Source organism: Acipenser ruthenus, chromosome 29 (genome assembly GCF_902713425.1).
Source record: "Acipenser ruthenus chromosome 29, fAciRut3.2 maternal haplotype, whole genome shotgun sequence".
NCBI lineage: Eukaryota > Metazoa > Chordata > Actinopteri > Acipenseriformes > Acipenseridae > Acipenser > Acipenser ruthenus.
Window position 1 is genome coordinate 9,503,531 of NC_081217.1, and position 18,984 is coordinate 9,522,514.

General features: G+C 40.4%; 1 protein-coding gene across 2 annotated transcripts in view; it reads right to left on the reverse strand.

Annotated features, from left to right (window-relative positions):
• LOC117427123 (collagen alpha-1(XIV) chain-like) overlaps window positions 1–18,984 on the reverse strand; it is a 57,685-nt gene that overhangs the window by 5,289 nt on the left and 33,412 nt on the right. For both annotated transcript variants that reach the window (XM_034045529.3, XM_059003812.1), the window contains 19 exons: window positions 18,795–18,911; window positions 18,157–18,303; window positions 16,215–16,271; window positions 14,948–14,986; window positions 14,569–14,707; window positions 14,201–14,343; window positions 13,985–14,094; window positions 12,882–13,040; window positions 11,389–11,466; window positions 10,294–10,380; window positions 9,758–9,811; window positions 7,074–7,169; window positions 6,838–6,891; window positions 5,006–5,059; window positions 4,508–4,561; window positions 3,870–3,941; window positions 2,864–2,899; window positions 2,296–2,362; window positions 1,900–2,085 (listed from right to left, as the gene is read on the reverse strand). In XM_034045529.3, the coding sequence (XP_033901420.2) occupies window positions 1,900–2,085; window positions 2,296–2,362; window positions 2,864–2,899; window positions 3,870–3,941; window positions 4,508–4,561; window positions 5,006–5,059; window positions 6,838–6,891; window positions 7,074–7,169; window positions 9,758–9,811; window positions 10,294–10,380; window positions 11,389–11,466; window positions 12,882–13,040; window positions 13,985–14,094; window positions 14,201–14,343; window positions 14,569–14,707; window positions 14,948–14,986; window positions 16,215–16,271; window positions 18,157–18,303; window positions 18,795–18,911 (1,749 nt within the window). The remainder of the gene's footprint in view (window positions 1–1,899; window positions 2,086–2,295; window positions 2,363–2,863; window positions 2,900–3,869; window positions 3,942–4,507; window positions 4,562–5,005; window positions 5,060–6,837; window positions 6,892–7,073; window positions 7,170–9,757; window positions 9,812–10,293; window positions 10,381–11,388; window positions 11,467–12,881; window positions 13,041–13,984; window positions 14,095–14,200; window positions 14,344–14,568; window positions 14,708–14,947; window positions 14,987–16,214; window positions 16,272–18,156; window positions 18,304–18,794; window positions 18,912–18,984) is intronic.

Sequence of the window (18,984 nt, forward strand, 5' to 3'; positions counted from 1 at the left end):
GGAGATTTGAGTCAGGCTTGGCTTTGGAATTTCAGTTTGACTTCTGCAAGGGCTGCATTTATAATTGACATTAACAATGTACTTTGCTAAATCTGAAATATACAGTATTCTTAATTGGTAAAAATAAATACTATGAACATTAGTCCCTCATTTATATGAGGAAATATAAGAAGCATTGATCGGAGAAAGAGAAGTTATGAAATGTGTGATACGACCGGTAATTATGCAACCTGCCCATGTCAACATTAAAACAGCAAGAGTTTAGGATGATGGTGCAAAAGCCAATTAAGGACAGGCTCACTGTCACACACTATTTATATTTCATGTTAATATTATTACAGGTTTACTACATACTCAAAGTGATTTTAATACTGTATATACAAGTTACAGATGAGATAATCATGTTTTTGCAAACATATTTTTGGAGGTGATCGCTCATGGACCTTTGAGCTCTCTCTCCAACCATATAATCAGAGTGTCGACAAGCCCATCTGTTTTTTAGTGGCAGTACAGGCTGAATATATTACATACCACTAGCTAGTAAAACTAGGATGGACAGAGTTGTTTTGTAGCTAACATAATTCAATTACATAAGGTTACATTCAGCCTCTGGAGGATGGCCAGCCCTGCATATGTCCACTTGAGCTCACTAGGTGCCTGACCAGTAGAGTCCGCTGTTAAAACGATGAGGAGAAACAGTCCCAGCCGGTTTTGCCTCCCTAACGTGTGGAAGCACCACAGCCAACGCGATGCTCCCTCCACATTCCCATCGAAGATGGGCGACTTCGCTAACCTGCGCTACTCTGACTGTATGACTCCCCCTGCACACCACGCATCTGTCCCTTTACCAGGCTGTATGACTCCCTGGGCACACCAAATGCCCGTGCCTTTATCAGGTGAACCATTCAGGGACCCCTCTGAAGGCTCTGATCTTAAACTCATACTTCCTCCCCACTCCATCCAACTATCGTGGCTTCAACATAGTCAGAACCATGTAGTAAACTGTGACAAAGTGCCCCGCCCCTGTGTGCATTTGTGTGTTTTGTGTATGTATGTATGCGTGCGTATGTTAATGTTGGTGTATAGATTGGTACACGGGATATAAACGGGTCTGTGTTTCACGTGTGTTTAAAGTGTATAATTATATTTAGGCACGGGATTGCACATCACGCACGTGCATTTAAAATATAATATGTGAACACGGGGTTTCACGTAATGAATTCACGTGCTGGGATTCAAGTGAATAATTAATTAGTAATTGAATCCCAGCACAATAGTATATATAGACGCACATTTCATTCAGTCAGGGTTGGGTGTTCGGAAGAGGAGAACGGGAGAGAGAGAAGGAGAAGGAGAAGGAGAAGGAGAAGGAGAAGGAGAAGGAGAAGGAGAAGGAGAAGGAGAAGGAGAAGGAGAAGGAGAAAGAGAAAGAAAAGCAAAGTAAAATCGTAAACGTAAAGTGTTTGTTCTCACCGTGTTTGTTTGTCTCTCCGTGCACCGTTTGTCTCTCCGTGCACCGTTTGTTTAGTGTTAGTCCGTTTTGTCTGTCTGTTTATTTTGGCTACAAGTGCCGTGTCCTGTGTTTTTGTTACAACCTTTTTATTTTCTGTTCTGTTAATTAAATGCTGAGTGCGATCACGCGCTCACCTATACCAAAACCCCAAGTCTCTCTGTATTCCTTCCTGCTTCTGGTCTGACGCCACCCACTCTGGCCGTCTTTGTGACATAAACCAATAGAGAAATTGGTGCCAAAATGGCAGGGCAAAACTTGCAGGATATTTGGAAACTGGTGCCATTCCGGCGCAAAGGGAGTCGGCCTCCTGCAGTACACTATAGAGCAGGCAGAGCCAGCTTGGCAGACACAGGGATTCAGTTTCACAGCCCAGTCCGTGTGCTCACCTCGCTCTCCCGGGTATGCAGGCTTGCCAGGGTCTCCTGCTGCCCCAGCTCTCCCCGGAGCCCCCCTCCTTCCTTTGGGGCCGGTGGGTCCCGGGATGCCTGGCTCCCCTATAGGCCCCACCTCCTCCTTCAGTGGGGCCGGGTTCTGCATTTCATGAAGGAGGGAGTCAAACTTCATCACGTGCGCTGCAATCACAAATATTTCATGTTAGATTTTGAAATGTCACAGTTATAGCTGTACAAGCACATACAAAGATTAAGATTATACAATTATATATATATATATATATATATATATATATATATATATATATATATATATATATATGCAATTTATGTGTATATTTGCTCTATTTGAAATACTAGTGTTCGAGGTTGGACAAATGAAAAACTTACTATGGACAAGTTGTTCACAGGACTGGGTTACAAGTTGATAAATGGTAGCTAAGGATTGCGGTTCACCCTGTAAATCAGAAAAACACTGACTTACTAATACTACAGTACATACAATACAAGCACTTAAGATAAGCTAACTGCAGTAAAAACAATTCAAATCATTGAAGTGTAACAATCACAGGTCTCATGTTTCAACAACTGGAGATTATTTTGAAATTTACATTTCGAATCAATAAAAGAAAAAGAAAACAAGAACATTGCTTCATTTACAATGATATAATTTGCAACTTGAAATAAGATCCCATCAATAAATGCAGTGTACCTACAATCATATGCTGAGAATGACAAACTACATCACCAAACAGGTAACAAACTTGCGCACTAACATTAGAACTGCACACTGCAGCCTGGGCTTTTCAGCAGCATTTCTTGCATGAAGAATATTTCAGAATAAATAAATAGCAGCTAGGATGTTGTTTAAACTGCTGTTAAAACTGAAGCCCACAGAAAAACCCTGAATGGTACCAAATTCTATGCGAAAGGAGTTGTGAATAAAACATACACCAACCTTTTCTCCTCGCTCTCCTTTGTGACCAGGGAGCCCCTGTAACACAGCACACCATTAATATTGCTCAACAGTACATCAAAGGTGAGTTTAAGCAACTTGATAAGCAGTGAGGCTTATCAAATCAAATGGATTTCTCTAGATAGTAGTTTGATGAATAAAAAAACTCATGGTATTGTTTGAAAGGAGTCCAAATCGTTATTTATCTTTCCATGGGAATGCACAAAAGAGCATTGCATAGATAAGGTGTCAAATTTCCCTGGGCACCCACAAGATGGCTCCCTTTTCAGTAGGCCCTCATTATCAGCTGCTGTATTTCAGTCAGTAAACAGACAAGGATCTTTAAGATGGGAACTTTGCCTACAAGTGATGGCCAAAAATGAAATATTTTACATGGTTTCACCTTTAATAGAACTACCACAGGGTATACTGCACATCTATTGTCACATTCCAGTTTTACGCTGTACACTTTTAAGGATTTTTTTGTTCTACTTTGCAATCATTTTTGAATGAGAGCTCCATCTTTAAATAACTTTCTTTAGCATGATGAGATGTGATAAATATTAAAAGATGTTTACAGAGAGCTTTCACCTTAAATTAAATTGAGGCAAAAGTAGAGGTTGATCAAATCAAGCCAACTGACCAAATGTTTCCGCTAATGCCCTACCTAATGTAATGAGAAACACTGGCCACTGAATCAGCAAGGTATTACTATGCTTTGTTATTGCTCGCATGATATGGTAGTGCTTTCTGAATTGCTTACTAAATGGGGGGTAATGTTTTAGCATTGTTCAATGTTACACAATTCCTGAATGTAGCTGTTTTTTTTTTTGTCTCATTGCGTGAGTAAAAACCATAATCAAGATACAGTTTGGGTTTGCTGCAGTGAGTGTACATGTTTACAACAGAACTGTAAACCTGAAAGCCGTCAGCAGAATCACTCAGCGCCTGGACTTCAGTCATACATGTCAAACTGGTTTGTCAACGTCTTTCTAGATAATGCACTTACTATGGGTCCAACTGGGCCTGGCGGTCCTCTGTCCCCTCCTCCACCTGGGGACCCTGGCATTCCTTGAAATCCCTAAACCACACAGTGCAGAAAGAGTCAGACACACAGCATGGATCCACTAGGACAAAGCAGTCGTGTATTAAGCCTCCCTTATGTCTGCAGGTCATCAATTGGTAAGCTTTTAGGAGTGATGGGGAGGACAGTTTATTAAAGTTGAGGACTGACTACACAGAGATCTGATAGCTCAAATGTCACCTGATCATTTAAACAACATAGTAAAGTATTTCTGTAACCCAGGACTGGGTTCAGTGTCTAATCCTGTATAACCCAACAGAACTACAGCAGCTTGAAAACAGCATGCAGCATTACAATGTACTGTTCTATAGCACTGCCATTAAATGCTGGTTATGTGCAGCAGAATCTGTGCGTTCGTTTTACTCAGATTTCATGGCCGACATTTCATTTATTTATCTATAAAAACAGGTACACTATATATCACTTACCAACACAAAAGGTGTTTTTCACAGACACAGGCACTAATCTGGGACCACCTCATGTTAGCTTGGGTAAGACAGTGGGTGTTAATCATGGGCTGTGAATGCAGCTGTACAGTACAGTATAGTAGTAACACAACCTACCCTTGGTCCTGAGGGCCCCCCAGGGCCCGCCACACCTTCCACTCCTCGGATCCCCTGAAACAATAAGAATTGCACCTCAGTCAGGGCTAGAGACTGTGTACACAAAACAGCAGCCTGAGATGCAACTACTTCACTGAACTTGAAGAAAAGCATGTTTTCAGAGTCTCCGGTTCTGAATTTGCATGTTTCTGAGCACTGCAGGTTAATTTCCTGATATTGCTGAAACAGAACACAGCAAGGTGGTTGAGAATGACTGACTGAGACAAAATAATGCAGCAATTGGACAGGTCAAGAAATACTATAACTAACAATTAAAGGAAATAAATGATTCAGTAATGTGTTGCTTCTCAAAAAGCTCTGTTTTTAAGAATGCGCAAAGCAGGTTTTCTGAGCCGGTTAGGTTGTTTAAAAACAATTTCATAGTGGTTTTAAACAGTTAACATGAATCAATGGCTCTCTCAAAATGTATCTTGGATCTTCAAAAGCATTTCATCTTGCCTTTGGGCCTGGTAATCCGTCTCTTCCTTTAGGCCCTGGAGGGCCGGGGGGACCCTGAAAAAGAAAGAATAAAAAGAGAGGAATACTGAAACCAGGTCCCAATCGTATATCATTTATAGTGGACCCTGTAGCTGCAGCTTTAATAATTCTTATTTAACTATATATTATAAAACAGATTGTAAGCTGCGTTCCACCCCCTCAGTGCTAACAAGACCTGATCTCTCGTGGCTGGATATCATCTTGGATCACACTGACCCTATATGATATTCTATATATACTTCAATCAGTGATCAATATAAACAGGAACCCATTTGAGACACACAAATACCATTGCTGAGATTATGATGATAGAATAAAGCTGAGGGAATACAAAGCTATTTTTCAGTTCGGTTCCAGGAGACTGGGAGACCTAGTTTGAGGCAACTCTGCTGTATCAAACCTCAAGTCTCCCCTGGTGTGCCATGCGGTGACCTGAAACCTAGTCTCCTGAAACCAAGTTCCAAGCCACAAAGTGGCTTCGTGTTCCCTCATCTTAAGTAGATACATTGCTCAATATTACAATAACACAAATCATTTACAAAGAACCTGAAACAGTTTATCCATTATGTTTTATGAATGACAGCCATGTACTGTCACACTAAATTCGATATATTTCAGTGTAGCGTGTACATACTGCACAGGTGCCTCCAGAGTTTGTATCGCACACGGACACGTGACTGAGAACATGACTGAATGAAGGAAGGAGCACACAAAGCCAGGTAAGAACTATTTGGATACCAGTCAAAACCACATGAATCAAATGACTAAGTCATTAAAGGATATACCTCATATTTCTCAGGTGCAATTAACAGACTATAAAAACACAAAGCCGGTTTCATCCCAGAAGAACAATGGAAACTTGTGTTTTGCTTCTGAAAATGTTCAACTGTTAACCCCCTACTGTCCTGAGTGGGTATACAAACACAATGAGAAGAAATGCCGCATGGAACCAATGGGGGATCCCTTCCATCCACTGGGGCAGAGTGTTGCTGGGCGGGGACAGATTAATAGTTACACTCTGGTGTACTAGCTGCTGAGAAGCCTTCCATTCTCTGGGATGGAATAATTCATCCAGGTTAGCTTGAATTAGGACAGCAGGAGAGGGAATATTAAAACATATTACAGCTGCTGGAAATGCTGAAGTGTTAGCTACACACTGCAAATCAATTCAAATTAAAATATACTGCCGGTAGCACTGAGACTTTGTGCGGAAGGAGCAGCCTTTCTCTTAGGGGGGTGAGGGTGGGAGCAGTTCAGTCTCCATGCCTCATGCCTGCCCTGGACTGGAAGGAGCACCCTTTCTCTTAGGGGGGTGAGGGTGGGAGCAGTTCAGTCTCCATGCCTCAAGCCTGCCCTGGACTGGAAGGAGCACACTTTCTCTTAGGGGGGTGAGGGAGGGAGCAGTTCAGTCTCCATGACTCAAGCCTGCCCTGGACTGGAAGGAGCACACTTTCTCTTAGGGGGGTGAGGGAGGGAGCAGTTCAGTCTCCATGACTCAAGCCTGCCCTGGACTGGAAGGAGCACCCTTTCTCTTAGGGGGGTGAGGGAGGGAGCAGTTCAGTCTCCATGCCTCAAGCCTGCCCTGGACTGGAAGAAGCACCCTTTCTCTTAGGGGGGTGAGGGAGGGAGCAGTTCAGTCTCCATTCTCACCCAATCCTCAGCTTCTCTTTCTGAGACCACCAGATTTGAGACGCATTTCCCACATTCCTACTTGAACATAATTCTAGTCTCTTGGGATTGTAAAATAAGGGAGCTTCATAGCTTTGAAAAGCCATGACCTTGATTGCTGTTACCTGCAGTCCTGGTTTACCACTGTCTCCTTTTTCTCCTTTCTTCCCAGGAGGGCCCTATGAAAATAAAAAGAAATAATGTAGACCAGTATTGTGGATTCACTGGCAACCGAACACCAGCTCAACCCTATCAATTTTATCAAGTACTGAAGGAGAGTTTTTTATCACATTGTACCCCCTGTTGGCTGAATGAGGGGTCTGGCCACTCTCACCATACCTCCCAGTAGAGAGATAATCACCTCAGGCCCCCGGACAGCCATTCCACTTGGCCCCTGGGACCCCAGTGGACCTCCCCTTCCATCGGGCCCCGGCTTCCCTGGAGGTCCGGGCTCTCCCTGGGGAACAAAGTGGTGCCATTTTAAAGTGTAGTATTGAACTTTTTCAGAACTGTTTTATTTCTATTAATGTAAAATAAAGCACAAACTTATAATGCTAAAAAATGATCTTTCATTTGAAAAACTGAACATGTCCATCCCTGAAAACACATAAATACCACAAGTTACACAGAAGACAGAATAATAAATATGCTAACTTTTAAGAGTCATGTCATTTTATGTACCAAAAAAAAACTACACATTGTTTCTTTAGTTTACTATCCCTTGGCAAAACAAGGGTTATAGAAATGTCAGTCACATATCTTTTTTTAATGTTAAAATAAGCTTTCTTTCTTTCTTTTAGGAAAAAGACATTGAGACTTTCCTTGAGAAATGAGTCTATTCTTAATAGTAATACCAGGTCATTAACTACCAGGTCTCAAGGGATTGTTACAATTATTAACCAAAAACAACTTCATTTTAAACACTCATTCATTATTAGCCACTTCTGGCATTGTTAAGGGAACCATTTCTTTCTGCAAAGCTCTGTGACATTTTATTTTTCATCATTGCCCACGGAAAAATGATTTATGAAAATTGTGCTAATCCCAGTCAAACACATTAAAACTACAACAATTACACAGAAAAAAAAAAACAGCAGTTCTGTGTGGAATTATCTTTCCAGAGCTGTCTACAGTGTTGAAAGAGCTGAAGCAGGTATTCTTAGTCATTAAGAAATCCGATCTATACAAGTAGTTTAACCTTACATTTGAATCAGTGACAGATCAATAAAGCAGTGCTCCAGTAGTGGGGTGCTTTTGTTGTTTCATTCTCTATCCAGCTTCCTCCTGCAAGAGGTTCCAAATCAAGGGCTCTTTGTGCTGAATCACAGCACTGCTGAGCAGCCACAGATTAGAGGAAATTAAAAAAAAAACAAAAAAAAAAAAAACGACTTTTCCAAGAAACAAGCATTACTATATTGAACTTTATGTCAGTCATGCTCAGATAAAAATGTAGAAATCGTGAAGTCTGTGTACCTCTGTTCATCCAGGGTGGTCTTTAGGAAGTGTTACAGAACCCCCTGAGGGCTTACAAGAAACACATAACTTTAACGTTCCAGATTAGCTTGTATTTACTTCATGCTAATATTGGACTCGGCTTTCCCCCAGATTAAATGAGATAGCAGTGGTGGGGACACAAGATGTAGCTTTGCTGTAATATTTGAGCCTTCAGCGCTTTTCCTCCAGGTAATGTGGATTTCCTATTGGCCCGGTGTTGATGGCTGTAATGCTGGCTCCAGGAAGCAACCAAAGTGTGGCCTCCTTAGCGCCTCAGCATGGCAGCCTTGTGGAATGAGCTGGGTGGAGCACCCAACCCAGCCCAGTTTACTTTCCATCGCCACCCATTCCTTTACATTGATGTTAACTTCATCCATCACCTCTCAGCCTCCTCGGGTAGAGCCTTTACTATACACCGTGATTCCTGTCCACTGAATCCAATATCTCTGAGAAGCCAGGTCATGGATTGATGCAGGCTACCGTTGCAGTCATGGTGGTCATGTCATCCATGTATGCTCTAAGTGGTGATAGCCGCATGCCAGAAGCCAGGCGTTCTCCTCCCACTACCCATTTCGAGGCACTAATAATGACTTCCATTGCCATGGTGAAGGCCAGTGGAGAAACGGTGCAACCTGCCATGATTCCAACTTTGAGAAACTGCCAAGCAGTGGTAAACTCTGGAGAACTGCAAGTACCTGAAGTAGGCTTTCACTAACAATGTTATAGGACCGGATACGCTGAAGAACTCGAATGCAGCCCTAAGGAGCTTATGTGACACTGAACCATATGCAATAACTAAATCCAGGGATTCTACATGGAGGTTCTTCTGCTGCTAGATCACTGACATGCTCCAAGCATACCAGAAAGCCTGGGGTATATATCTTTATTCATAATCATGACTGTTGTGATATTTGTATTCACACACGTGATGGTTCGTATAGCTATACATTTCCTTACATTTTACTCGAGGGAGTTCACCAGGAGGGAGAGGATTTCTCTCATGAGCATCACAGTGTGTCACTTCATGGTCCCTCCTGCAAAAATGCTGGTGTTCTGACAGAAATGAGTGGTGGATTGAGGGAATGGAAAAGCAGCATTGATGCAGAAGGGAGCATGGTCTGGATACACGATGATGCTCAGAAGAGAAATTATCTTTCTCCTGGCAAATGCGGCCCAGTAAAAGTTGACAGATGTCAGCAGATTCATGAAAAATATATTGGTGCAATACAGACAACACAGGATATAGAAATGATACAGTGTTTCATTTACTACAGTCTAGCAAACCTGTTTGTAAGCCTTTCACACAAATGAAGCCCTGTAGTGACCTCTAGTGGAGATGAACAGTAAAGCATATGTTTTACCCTTACCAGACTTTTTCAACAGGTTCAGACTGGTGTGATTATAGAACATCCATAATTATTAAACTATAATTTATTTACGCATGTTTCAACCAGAAGGATTTTTCAATGGATTATAGAACAACTGAAAGCAAGCTTAAAATCTCACACAGAAATAGAACCCACTATTACATTCAAGAATATGTTCACTGACCTTCTCTCCTTGTTCCCCACTGTCACCTCTGGAGCCCCTTGGCCCGGGAGGACCCTGGGAAAGTAAAACAGATCAGAGAACTGCAGTAGATGAAGGGAATCAGGGGATATGTTATATTACTCGTTCGTTCTACTCACTGAACACGTGTAAGGTGTCACAGAGTGGCCACTGTAAGGGTTATGAATTAAACTAAACATGGAATTAACTACTTTGTTACACTAGAAGGATGAGACCAGACCATGTTTCAAATGTTAGCAATTATTAGCTCCAAATACCCACATTACATTCTACATTGAATGCTATTGTTTAGATACAATACGCACCACTAGTATTAACAGAGAGAGGCAATTGATCAGATGACCTGAACCCCTGTAGAGAGCCCTCAGACTGATTGACCGATGATCCTGGAGGTATTAGAGGCTTCTCTGTCTGTGTCGCCTCCATGCCCGGTATTTATACCATATTGGCTTAGGACATACTGTTTTTGTTATCATACTAATTATCAATAGAATTTAGCCCTTGGTGGAAGCACTTACTGGGGGTCCTGGGGGTCCTGGCGCCCCCTTGATATCAGAGGTACAGGTGCAGGCGTGGGCTGGAGGTGGGCAGCTCTCCTTGTCCCTCTGGGGGAAGACACACAAACCAAATCAGTACCGGTACAGCAAATGATCCCACACACTGTATTACTGCATTCAATCAGATCCAAAGACTGCTCTCTGAAATGGCTTGTTTAGCCCTGGCCTGCATGCGATTACTCAAGCTCAGCAGTCTTTGTAATGCAGCACTACAATGGATATGTACTGGAGATTTATGACGCAACGTCAATACATACTGTGCAAGATCTACTGTGAAATACGACAATCTGAACTACTTACATTAACACTGTTCTACTATTACTAATCAATCAATCAATCAATCAATCAATCAATCAATCATTATTTTATATAGCGCCTTTCATAGTGGAGCACCATCACAAAGCGCTTTACAAAATGCAGTAACAACAAGAAAATCCATAATACAGAGAAATGCATAATACATGATATACAGTTAAAAAAAAAAAAAGCATAATACAATGCAGTGACAAATGCATAATAACACATCAATACAGAACCATTGGACTGCCATTATAGGGCTACTAAAGATCATTTGGGTTGTTAGCTATTGGACTTTTAAATCAGTGGTTCTTAAACTTCTTAGATGACACCCCCCTTTTTATCTGTAGTGCGTGACCAACCCCCCCCCCTCCCCTCCCCCCCCCCACGTACATATGCTTTTTAAAAAATCCAACATGTAAAAGGCTTCTCTGTCTTAGCGCACCACATAGTAAGCCAATAAGCAACGTGCATCATCACATGGCAGCGGTCTTCGTCCAATAATATGCAAGCTTAAATAAAAGGCACCAGTCAGATGAACAGCGCAATCTAGAAACGCTGACATGCCAGGAGGTGTCAGCAGTAAGATTTGCTTTAAGTTCATATATATATAGGTTAAGATGTGTGCGGTAATTTGCTTTTTTTCCTGAACCTTCTCACAGCCCCCCAGGATACACTGTGTGCCCCCCCCAGTTTGGGGTAAATGGTGAAGCAACAGTGATTTCCGTTTGCAGTGCAGTTGCTGTCAGCGTCCCTTACCAGGGCTGGGATGTCACAGCAGGCATCTTGGGAAGCCCAGGAAGTGCTGCACACAATCTCAAAGGACTGGATCTGGAACTGGACAAGAAGACAGGAAAGTGACTGCAGCTCAGTTACACAAGGCTACACTGTGCACAGGAGGGATCCAGTCAGGCAGCCTGCACTTAGGTATTAGAACAGAGGAAGGGTATGGGAACGAGAAAAGGCCAAGAGCACACCATACTTGCCGTGTTTTTGTTTTGCATGCTTCATCATACTGTTCTGGGCTTTCCAATGCTTACCTATGCTTTGCCATGCTTTATTACACTTCGCTGTGTTTTTACTAAGGTAATATAAGGGTCCACCCTGGCTTAAAAAGGGAATGTTCAAGTCTGTTCCATGTTAACCAGATGAAAACATATTATTTTGTATTATTATTATTATAATTTCTGGCAGCCATTTAAAATATCACTTTACATCCTAGTTTGAAGTTTGTAATGTTTTTAACGGGTTAAAAATGTATTACAGTAGTGTGCAAATGTATTAGAACACCTCGGGAGTTATATATATATATATATATATATACCATCCTTCATGAAAACAGGATGTGAGAATTTACATTTCCGCTCAGTAATCAGTGCTATAGAAACAATAGGCACTCGTTTGAAAATGTTAGACCACTTTGTGCTTTAATTAGGCATCTTAAACAACTTCTAAAAAGTCTCATGCATTTTACCATTTGTGGCTATGTGTTCCTTTTCTCTTACTATTTAAAAAGAATTGCATGTGTGACCTATTAAAGTCATCAATTAAATTAGACAATTTGCCTATTTTTACAATTTTTCAAGATTTTTAGTTACAGTGGTTTGATATCATATACACAGCAAAACTACAGAAGCAATGGGGTGTTCTAATACATGTGCACACTGCTGTATTATATACAGAAGCAATGGGGTGTTCTAATACATGTGCACACTGCTGTATCAAATGTTTTGTGCTTTTATATCAAATATATGTACATATTCAGTGAATCATGTTTCATAGTTATTTCACTGCTGAAGGAGGGCTAACTACAATAAGTGCATCAGCTGTCTCTTACTCTACAAGAAGATTATGTTACAGTACATATGAGAGACAGGATTGGGATGCAAATCCCCCCACCACCCTCTCATGGACTGAGAAAGTACAGTAAGAACTGTTTTCAGAATGCTTTTTAGTAAATGAGCAAATACTGTATTACAGTGTGTTCTTTTTAACACTACACTTTTTTTGCAATGATTTTCTTTGTATAGTATACATGCAGTACTGTACTATGGAGTTGCTGACACACTGCTCTGCCTGACATTGTTAATGTATAATGCCTCGACGTTGATAAATAACTACAATGTACTATTACAACTCCCTCGGATATGACAGGTACTGCTGTAGTTGGGCCCTGTACATAACACCAGTTTGCTATTTAAAGGAGATGAGACTGCGTTTTACAAACTGGTTTAATGGGGGGTGTCACTTACTGGTGCGGATCCACTCCTGGGTCCCCTGGTCTTCACTAGCTTGCCAAGCATCTCAAAGCCTGTAGTGGGAATGTTTCCTAGAGGATTCACTGAGCTCTGAGCAATCTGCTGGCAGTCAATGTAAAGAACAGCATTGGTCTGGCTTACAACCACGTGCACCTAGAAAAATAAAAACACAAGCTTCTAACATCACAAAGTGAGGACCACACTGTCACTCTTCTTACTGAACACCGCCAGGGTGGGTCCATACACATGACAATCAGCCAATAAGCAACCTGTTTGCAAATAGTGATGTCAGCATACATCCTTTATGACTCCACAAAAGAGCTTTATTTAGAAAAGCTTGGTTTACTGGAAACGCATCGCTGCCCTGTGGCTGTGACATTTAACAAGGGTGTCAACATTTCTGATGAAAATCTCTTTCAGATCAAAACCCTGACCACGTCACTATTGTAGCTAACAAAATAGTTCCATTAAACTTCTCCGTCATGCACATCTATCATTGTATAGGAGTTTTGAAAGAAACGCATGCTAACATGTATTTTCATTTCAGAACTTGATAACTGGTACTATACTAAGTTAAAGTAAACTTGGTTTACAAGACATGCTTTTAGACTGTCCTACACTTCCTGGATCATTTCACCTGGACAATAAAATTGTCCCCACCCCTCCTTCACCATCTTCTTTCCCGTCATTAACCAATCAGCTACTTCCCTGATTGACTGACATGCCAGTAACATGCGGTGACCCAGAAAACACTCCTGAGGTGAAATGACCTAGGGAGTGCAAACAGGTAACTCAAGAATAAGGCATAGAAGCATAGAGCTTCCTTTAACCTAAAGTAGTACCAGTAATCATGTTTTAAAAATCAAATACATATGTGCTATAACATGTGCTTATTTTAAAACTGCACATCTGACACCTGTAGCCAATGGAAGTGTAAAATGGCTAACATTTATGGTATTATTTTGTTACCTACAATTGTTTTAAATGAGGCACATACTTTAAGTAAGTGTATATATTTTTTTTTTCTCCCTAATTTCAAATAGTCACCACTGCAACCTGCTTTCAGCCAGTTGCCTCTTTTGAGCGCCGACCCTGACCTTGTGAAAACTCCCATAGAACAGCTTCCTGAGCTCCGGCTGGTCGAAGGTCACTTCCTGAATCGCTCGCCTGTAATCGTGGTTGAAGTACTTGAGGGTTTTCCTGCCAGCTGAACACAAAAAAAATGTCAGAGCACTGCTCGGAAACATCCTTTTAGCTTTAAACTTTTTTTAATTTGGATGGAACAATGATAACGATGAAGAAGAATAACTTACAGTCCAGCACTACTCCCATTTGTGGCTGGAAGTCCTCATCTGTGATCTGCCAGACTGCGAACGGCTCCTTGGGCGTGTCTTGGAGGAGCCTTATTAAAAAGCTAATAGTGTGCTCTGGTGGGATCCCAGCAGGGTGTATGAGACTAAACAAGAAATATTACAACACATTCATTCAGAAACATAAACGCTCATGTGTCCTTATAATCCCCTTGGTTACAATATATTTTCTGTGATTTCCCAGTAGCAGTAGTGGTAAACTCATTCAATAGCAATTTATACGATAGCAAAAATCTTTCATGAATTGACTGAATTAAAGATGCAAGGCCTGGATGAGAAGCCAGCTTCGGGTGTTTAACAGCAGAACTCACCTGGTGCTCTGTGTCAGCTGCACGTCCTTGTAAACAGTGTAAGAGGGAACGTCGCTGAAGACAAAGGGCTCCACAGACACGCCCTCCACGGAGGAATACTCAGCCTGGGTCAGTCCAAACGCTTCCATCATGTTAAACCCTAAGGGAAGAATTAAAACTAGCTCCATTATTTCAAGCATTGAAAGAAGAAGCACAGTTGGGCTTGACCCATGTTCAGTTTAGTGATTTCCCATACTGCAGACTTAGTTTTTGATACAAATCTCTATTTAAACAATTTCATACATTCCATTTCCTATACAGGCTTCACTAATGTTCGTATACAGACTGCACTAATGCTTGCTCTTATACAGGCTGCACTAATGCTTGCACTCACACATACCTTTGACGAGGTAGTTTCTCATGTTGACTTCTGGACACACTAAATAAAAGAGAAATGTTAGATTTGAGAACATGAACTCTGTATAAATATATATAAACAATATAATGTTATGTTTCATACATGTAAAATGCTGGTACAGCATATGTATTGTAAATCTATATATTTTAAATGTATGAACCATATACATTACATAATAAAACATATTGAATGTACATTTTCTTTCCATATGGAAAGATAACAGCCCCATGACATACAGTCACAGTATGCGTTCATATAAGTATTATGGTCTGTCTGGTTGTGCTATAGAAATGGGATAAGTAGTTTTCAAGATAGATGTAACACTCTCCAATGAGACAGATGGCATAACACATATAGCTGTACTGACTCCACTATATCCCATTGGGAAGGGATCGCGGTTCATGTAATATAAAGCAGTGTAATATAAAGCAGTGTAGTATAAAGCAGTGTAATATAAAGCAGTGTAGTATAAAGCAGTGTAGTATAAAGCAGTGTAATATAAAGCAGTGTAGTATAAAGCAGTGTAATATAAAGCAGTGTAATATAAAGCAGTGTAATATAAAGCAGTGTAGTATAAAGCAGTGTAGTATAAAGCAATGTAATATAAAGCAGTGTAGTATAAAGCAATGTAATATAAAGCCTGTAATATAAAGCAGTGTAGTATAAAGCAATGTAATATTAAGCCCTGTAATATAAAGCCCTGTAATATAAAGCAGTGCAATATAACGCAGTGTAATATAAAGCAGTGTAGTATAAAGTAATGTAATATAAAGCCTGTAATATAAAGCAGTGTAGTATAAAGCAATGTAATATAAAGCCCTGTAATATAAAGCAGTGTAGTATAAAGCAATGTAATATAAAGCAGTGTAGTATAAAGCCTGTAATATAAAGCAGTGTAGTATAAAGCAGTGCAATATAACGCAGTGTAATATAAAGCAGTGTAATATAAAGCAGTGTAATATAAAGCAGTGTAATATAAAGCCTGTAATATAAAGCAGTGTAATATAAAGCAGTGTAGTATAAAGCAGTGTAATATAAAGCAGTGTAGTATAAAGCAGTGTAATATAAAGCCTGTAATATAAAGCAGTGTAATATAAAGCAGTGTAGTATAAAGCAGTGTAATATAAAGCAGTGTAGTATAAAGCAGTGTAATATAAAGCAGTGTAGTATAAAGCCTGTAATATAAAGCAGTGTAATATAAAGCAGTGTAATATAAAGCAGTGTAATATAAAGCAGTGAAAGCACCTACCTTCATTGTTCTTAGGGATGAATCTGGGAGAAGACGGTAGCTTTGCTGTAGCAGAGCCTGATAAGAGATCAAACTAATTTAATAACGATTTATATGTCAGCAAAACCCCTGAAGTATTTACAGCAGTGTGCACGTTTATTACAACACCCCATTGCTTCTGTATATAATACAGCAGTGTGCACGTTTATTACAACACCCCATTGCTTCTGTATATAATACAGCAGTGTGCACGTTTATTAGAACACCCCATTGCTTCTGTATATAATACAGCAGTGTGCACGTTTATTAGAACACCCCATTGCTTCTGTATATAATACAGCAGTGTGCACGTTTATTACAACACCCCATTGATTCTGTATATAATACAGCAGTGTGCACGTGTATTACAACACCCCATTGCTTCTGTATATAATACAGCAGTGTGCACGTTTATTACAACACCCCATTGCTTCTGTATATAATACAGCAGTGTGCACATGTATTAGAACACCCCATTGCTTCTGTATATAATACAGCAGTGTGCACATGTATTAGAACACCCCATTGCTTCTGTATATAATACAGCAGTGTGCACGTTTATTAGAACACCCCATTGCTTCTGTATATAATACAGCAGTGTGCACGTTTATTAGAACACCCCATTGCTTCTGTATATAATACAGCAGTGAGCACGTTTATTAGAACACCCCATTGCTTCTGTATATAATACAGCAGTGTGCACATGTATTAGAACACCCCATTGCTTCTGTATATAATACAGCAGTGTGCACATGTATTAGAACACCCCATTGCTTCTGTATATAATACAGCAGTGTGCACGTTTATTAGAACACCCCATTGCTTCTGTATATAATACAGCAGTGTGCACGTTTATTAGAACACCCCATTGCTTCAGTATATAATACAGCAGTGTGCACATGTATTAGAACACCCCATTGCTTCTGTATATAATACAGCAGTGTGCACATGTATTAGAACACCCCATTGCTTCTGTATATAATACAGCAGTGTGCACGTTTATTAGAACACCCCATTGCTTCTGTATATAATACAGCAGTGTGCACGTTTATTAGAACACCCCATTGCTTCTGTATATAATACAGCAGTGTGCACATGTATTAGAACACCCCATTGCTTCTGTATATAATACAGCAGTGTGCACGTTTATTAGAACACCCCATTGCTTCTGTATATAATACAGCAGTGTGCACATGTATTAGAACACCCCATTGCTTCTGTATATAATACAGCAGTGTGCACGTTTATTAGAACACCCCATTGCTTCTGTATATAATACAGCAGTGTGCACATGTATTAGAACACCCCATTGCTTCTGTATATAATACAGCAGTGTGCACATGTATTAGAACACCCCATTGCTTCTGTATATAATACAGCAGTGTGCACATGTATTAGAACACCCCATTGCTTCTGTATATAATACAGCAGTGTGCACATGTATTAGAACACCCCATTGCTTCTGTATATAATACAGCAGTGTGCACATGTATTAGAACACCCCATTGCTTCTGTATATAATACAGCAGTGTGCACATGTATTAGAACACCCCATTGCTTCTGTTGTTTTGATTTCTTGTGCAGCATATGAAATCAAACCAATGGAACTGAGAATCTTGGAAAAATTGTCAAAATAGACAAATTAGTGATTGTCTAATTTAATTGATGACTTTAATAGGCCACACATGCAATTCATTTAAAATAGTCAGAGAAAAGGAACACACAGCCACAAATGGTAAAATGCAGTAGACTTTTTAGAAGTGGTTTAAGATGGCTATTTAAAGCACAAAGTGGTGTAACATTTTCACATGAGTGCCTATTGTTTCTATGTCTCTGATTACTGACCGAATATTATTAAGGCTTATTATTTACAGTTGTTGCTCAACCCCTGGTTTCATTCATGTTTCACAGACTTGGTACTCACTTGTGGAGTGCAGCACGGTGACTGGAGGCCCCTCTGCAGTTTGCAGCTGTGCGTACACACTGACCCGATACATCACTGCAGACTGCAGCTCCGTGAAGCAATGACTATTAGAGCCTGCATCCAGGACCTGCTCCACCGGCTTCCTGTCTGAATCAGAGGCAAGGCAGCACAGGGTTAGAGGCACGGGTCCCATGTTAGTGCTCCTCTCAGCTTGAGCCACTGGAGGAGATTCTAGTAAATAACAGTAAAACTACACTACATGAAAAGTGTGGAGAGCTCGAAAGCAGACATCTTCTCATATTCAACGTGGCTGCGTGAATATCTTTCTTTCTCATTTTGGAATGTTGCATTCATTTAAATCCTAAATAAATCAGGCAAATTTCCAGTCATTGCACAGCAGAGTATGATCTAAGGAAAGTGATTCTCTTCAGAGAATCCATGTTCTAAATTTGAGTTTGAAGATACAGCATGACGTTTAGGTTCCCATTTTGTGCAGTACTTTGCAAAACACTTCTTATAAAGATTATATAAAGTATTGTGGAAAAAATTAATTAAAAAAAGGGTCATTCCTCCCTTTTCACATAATGATGGCTCTGCATGGGGTTGGTTTTGCAGGTGTTTCCCACAGCAAACGCTACCTTTCAGAGACTCCAACACAATCCTGTAACTGGTGGCATCTGGGCTCAGCTTCCATGCAGCACACAGACTGGAGTGATCAGACTTGTAGACATTCAGACTGGACACTCGCAGCTTCACTGCAAAACAAGCACTCTTATTTTCTATGTGTATGTAGAAAAAACACTCTGCACAGGACTGATTATATATAAA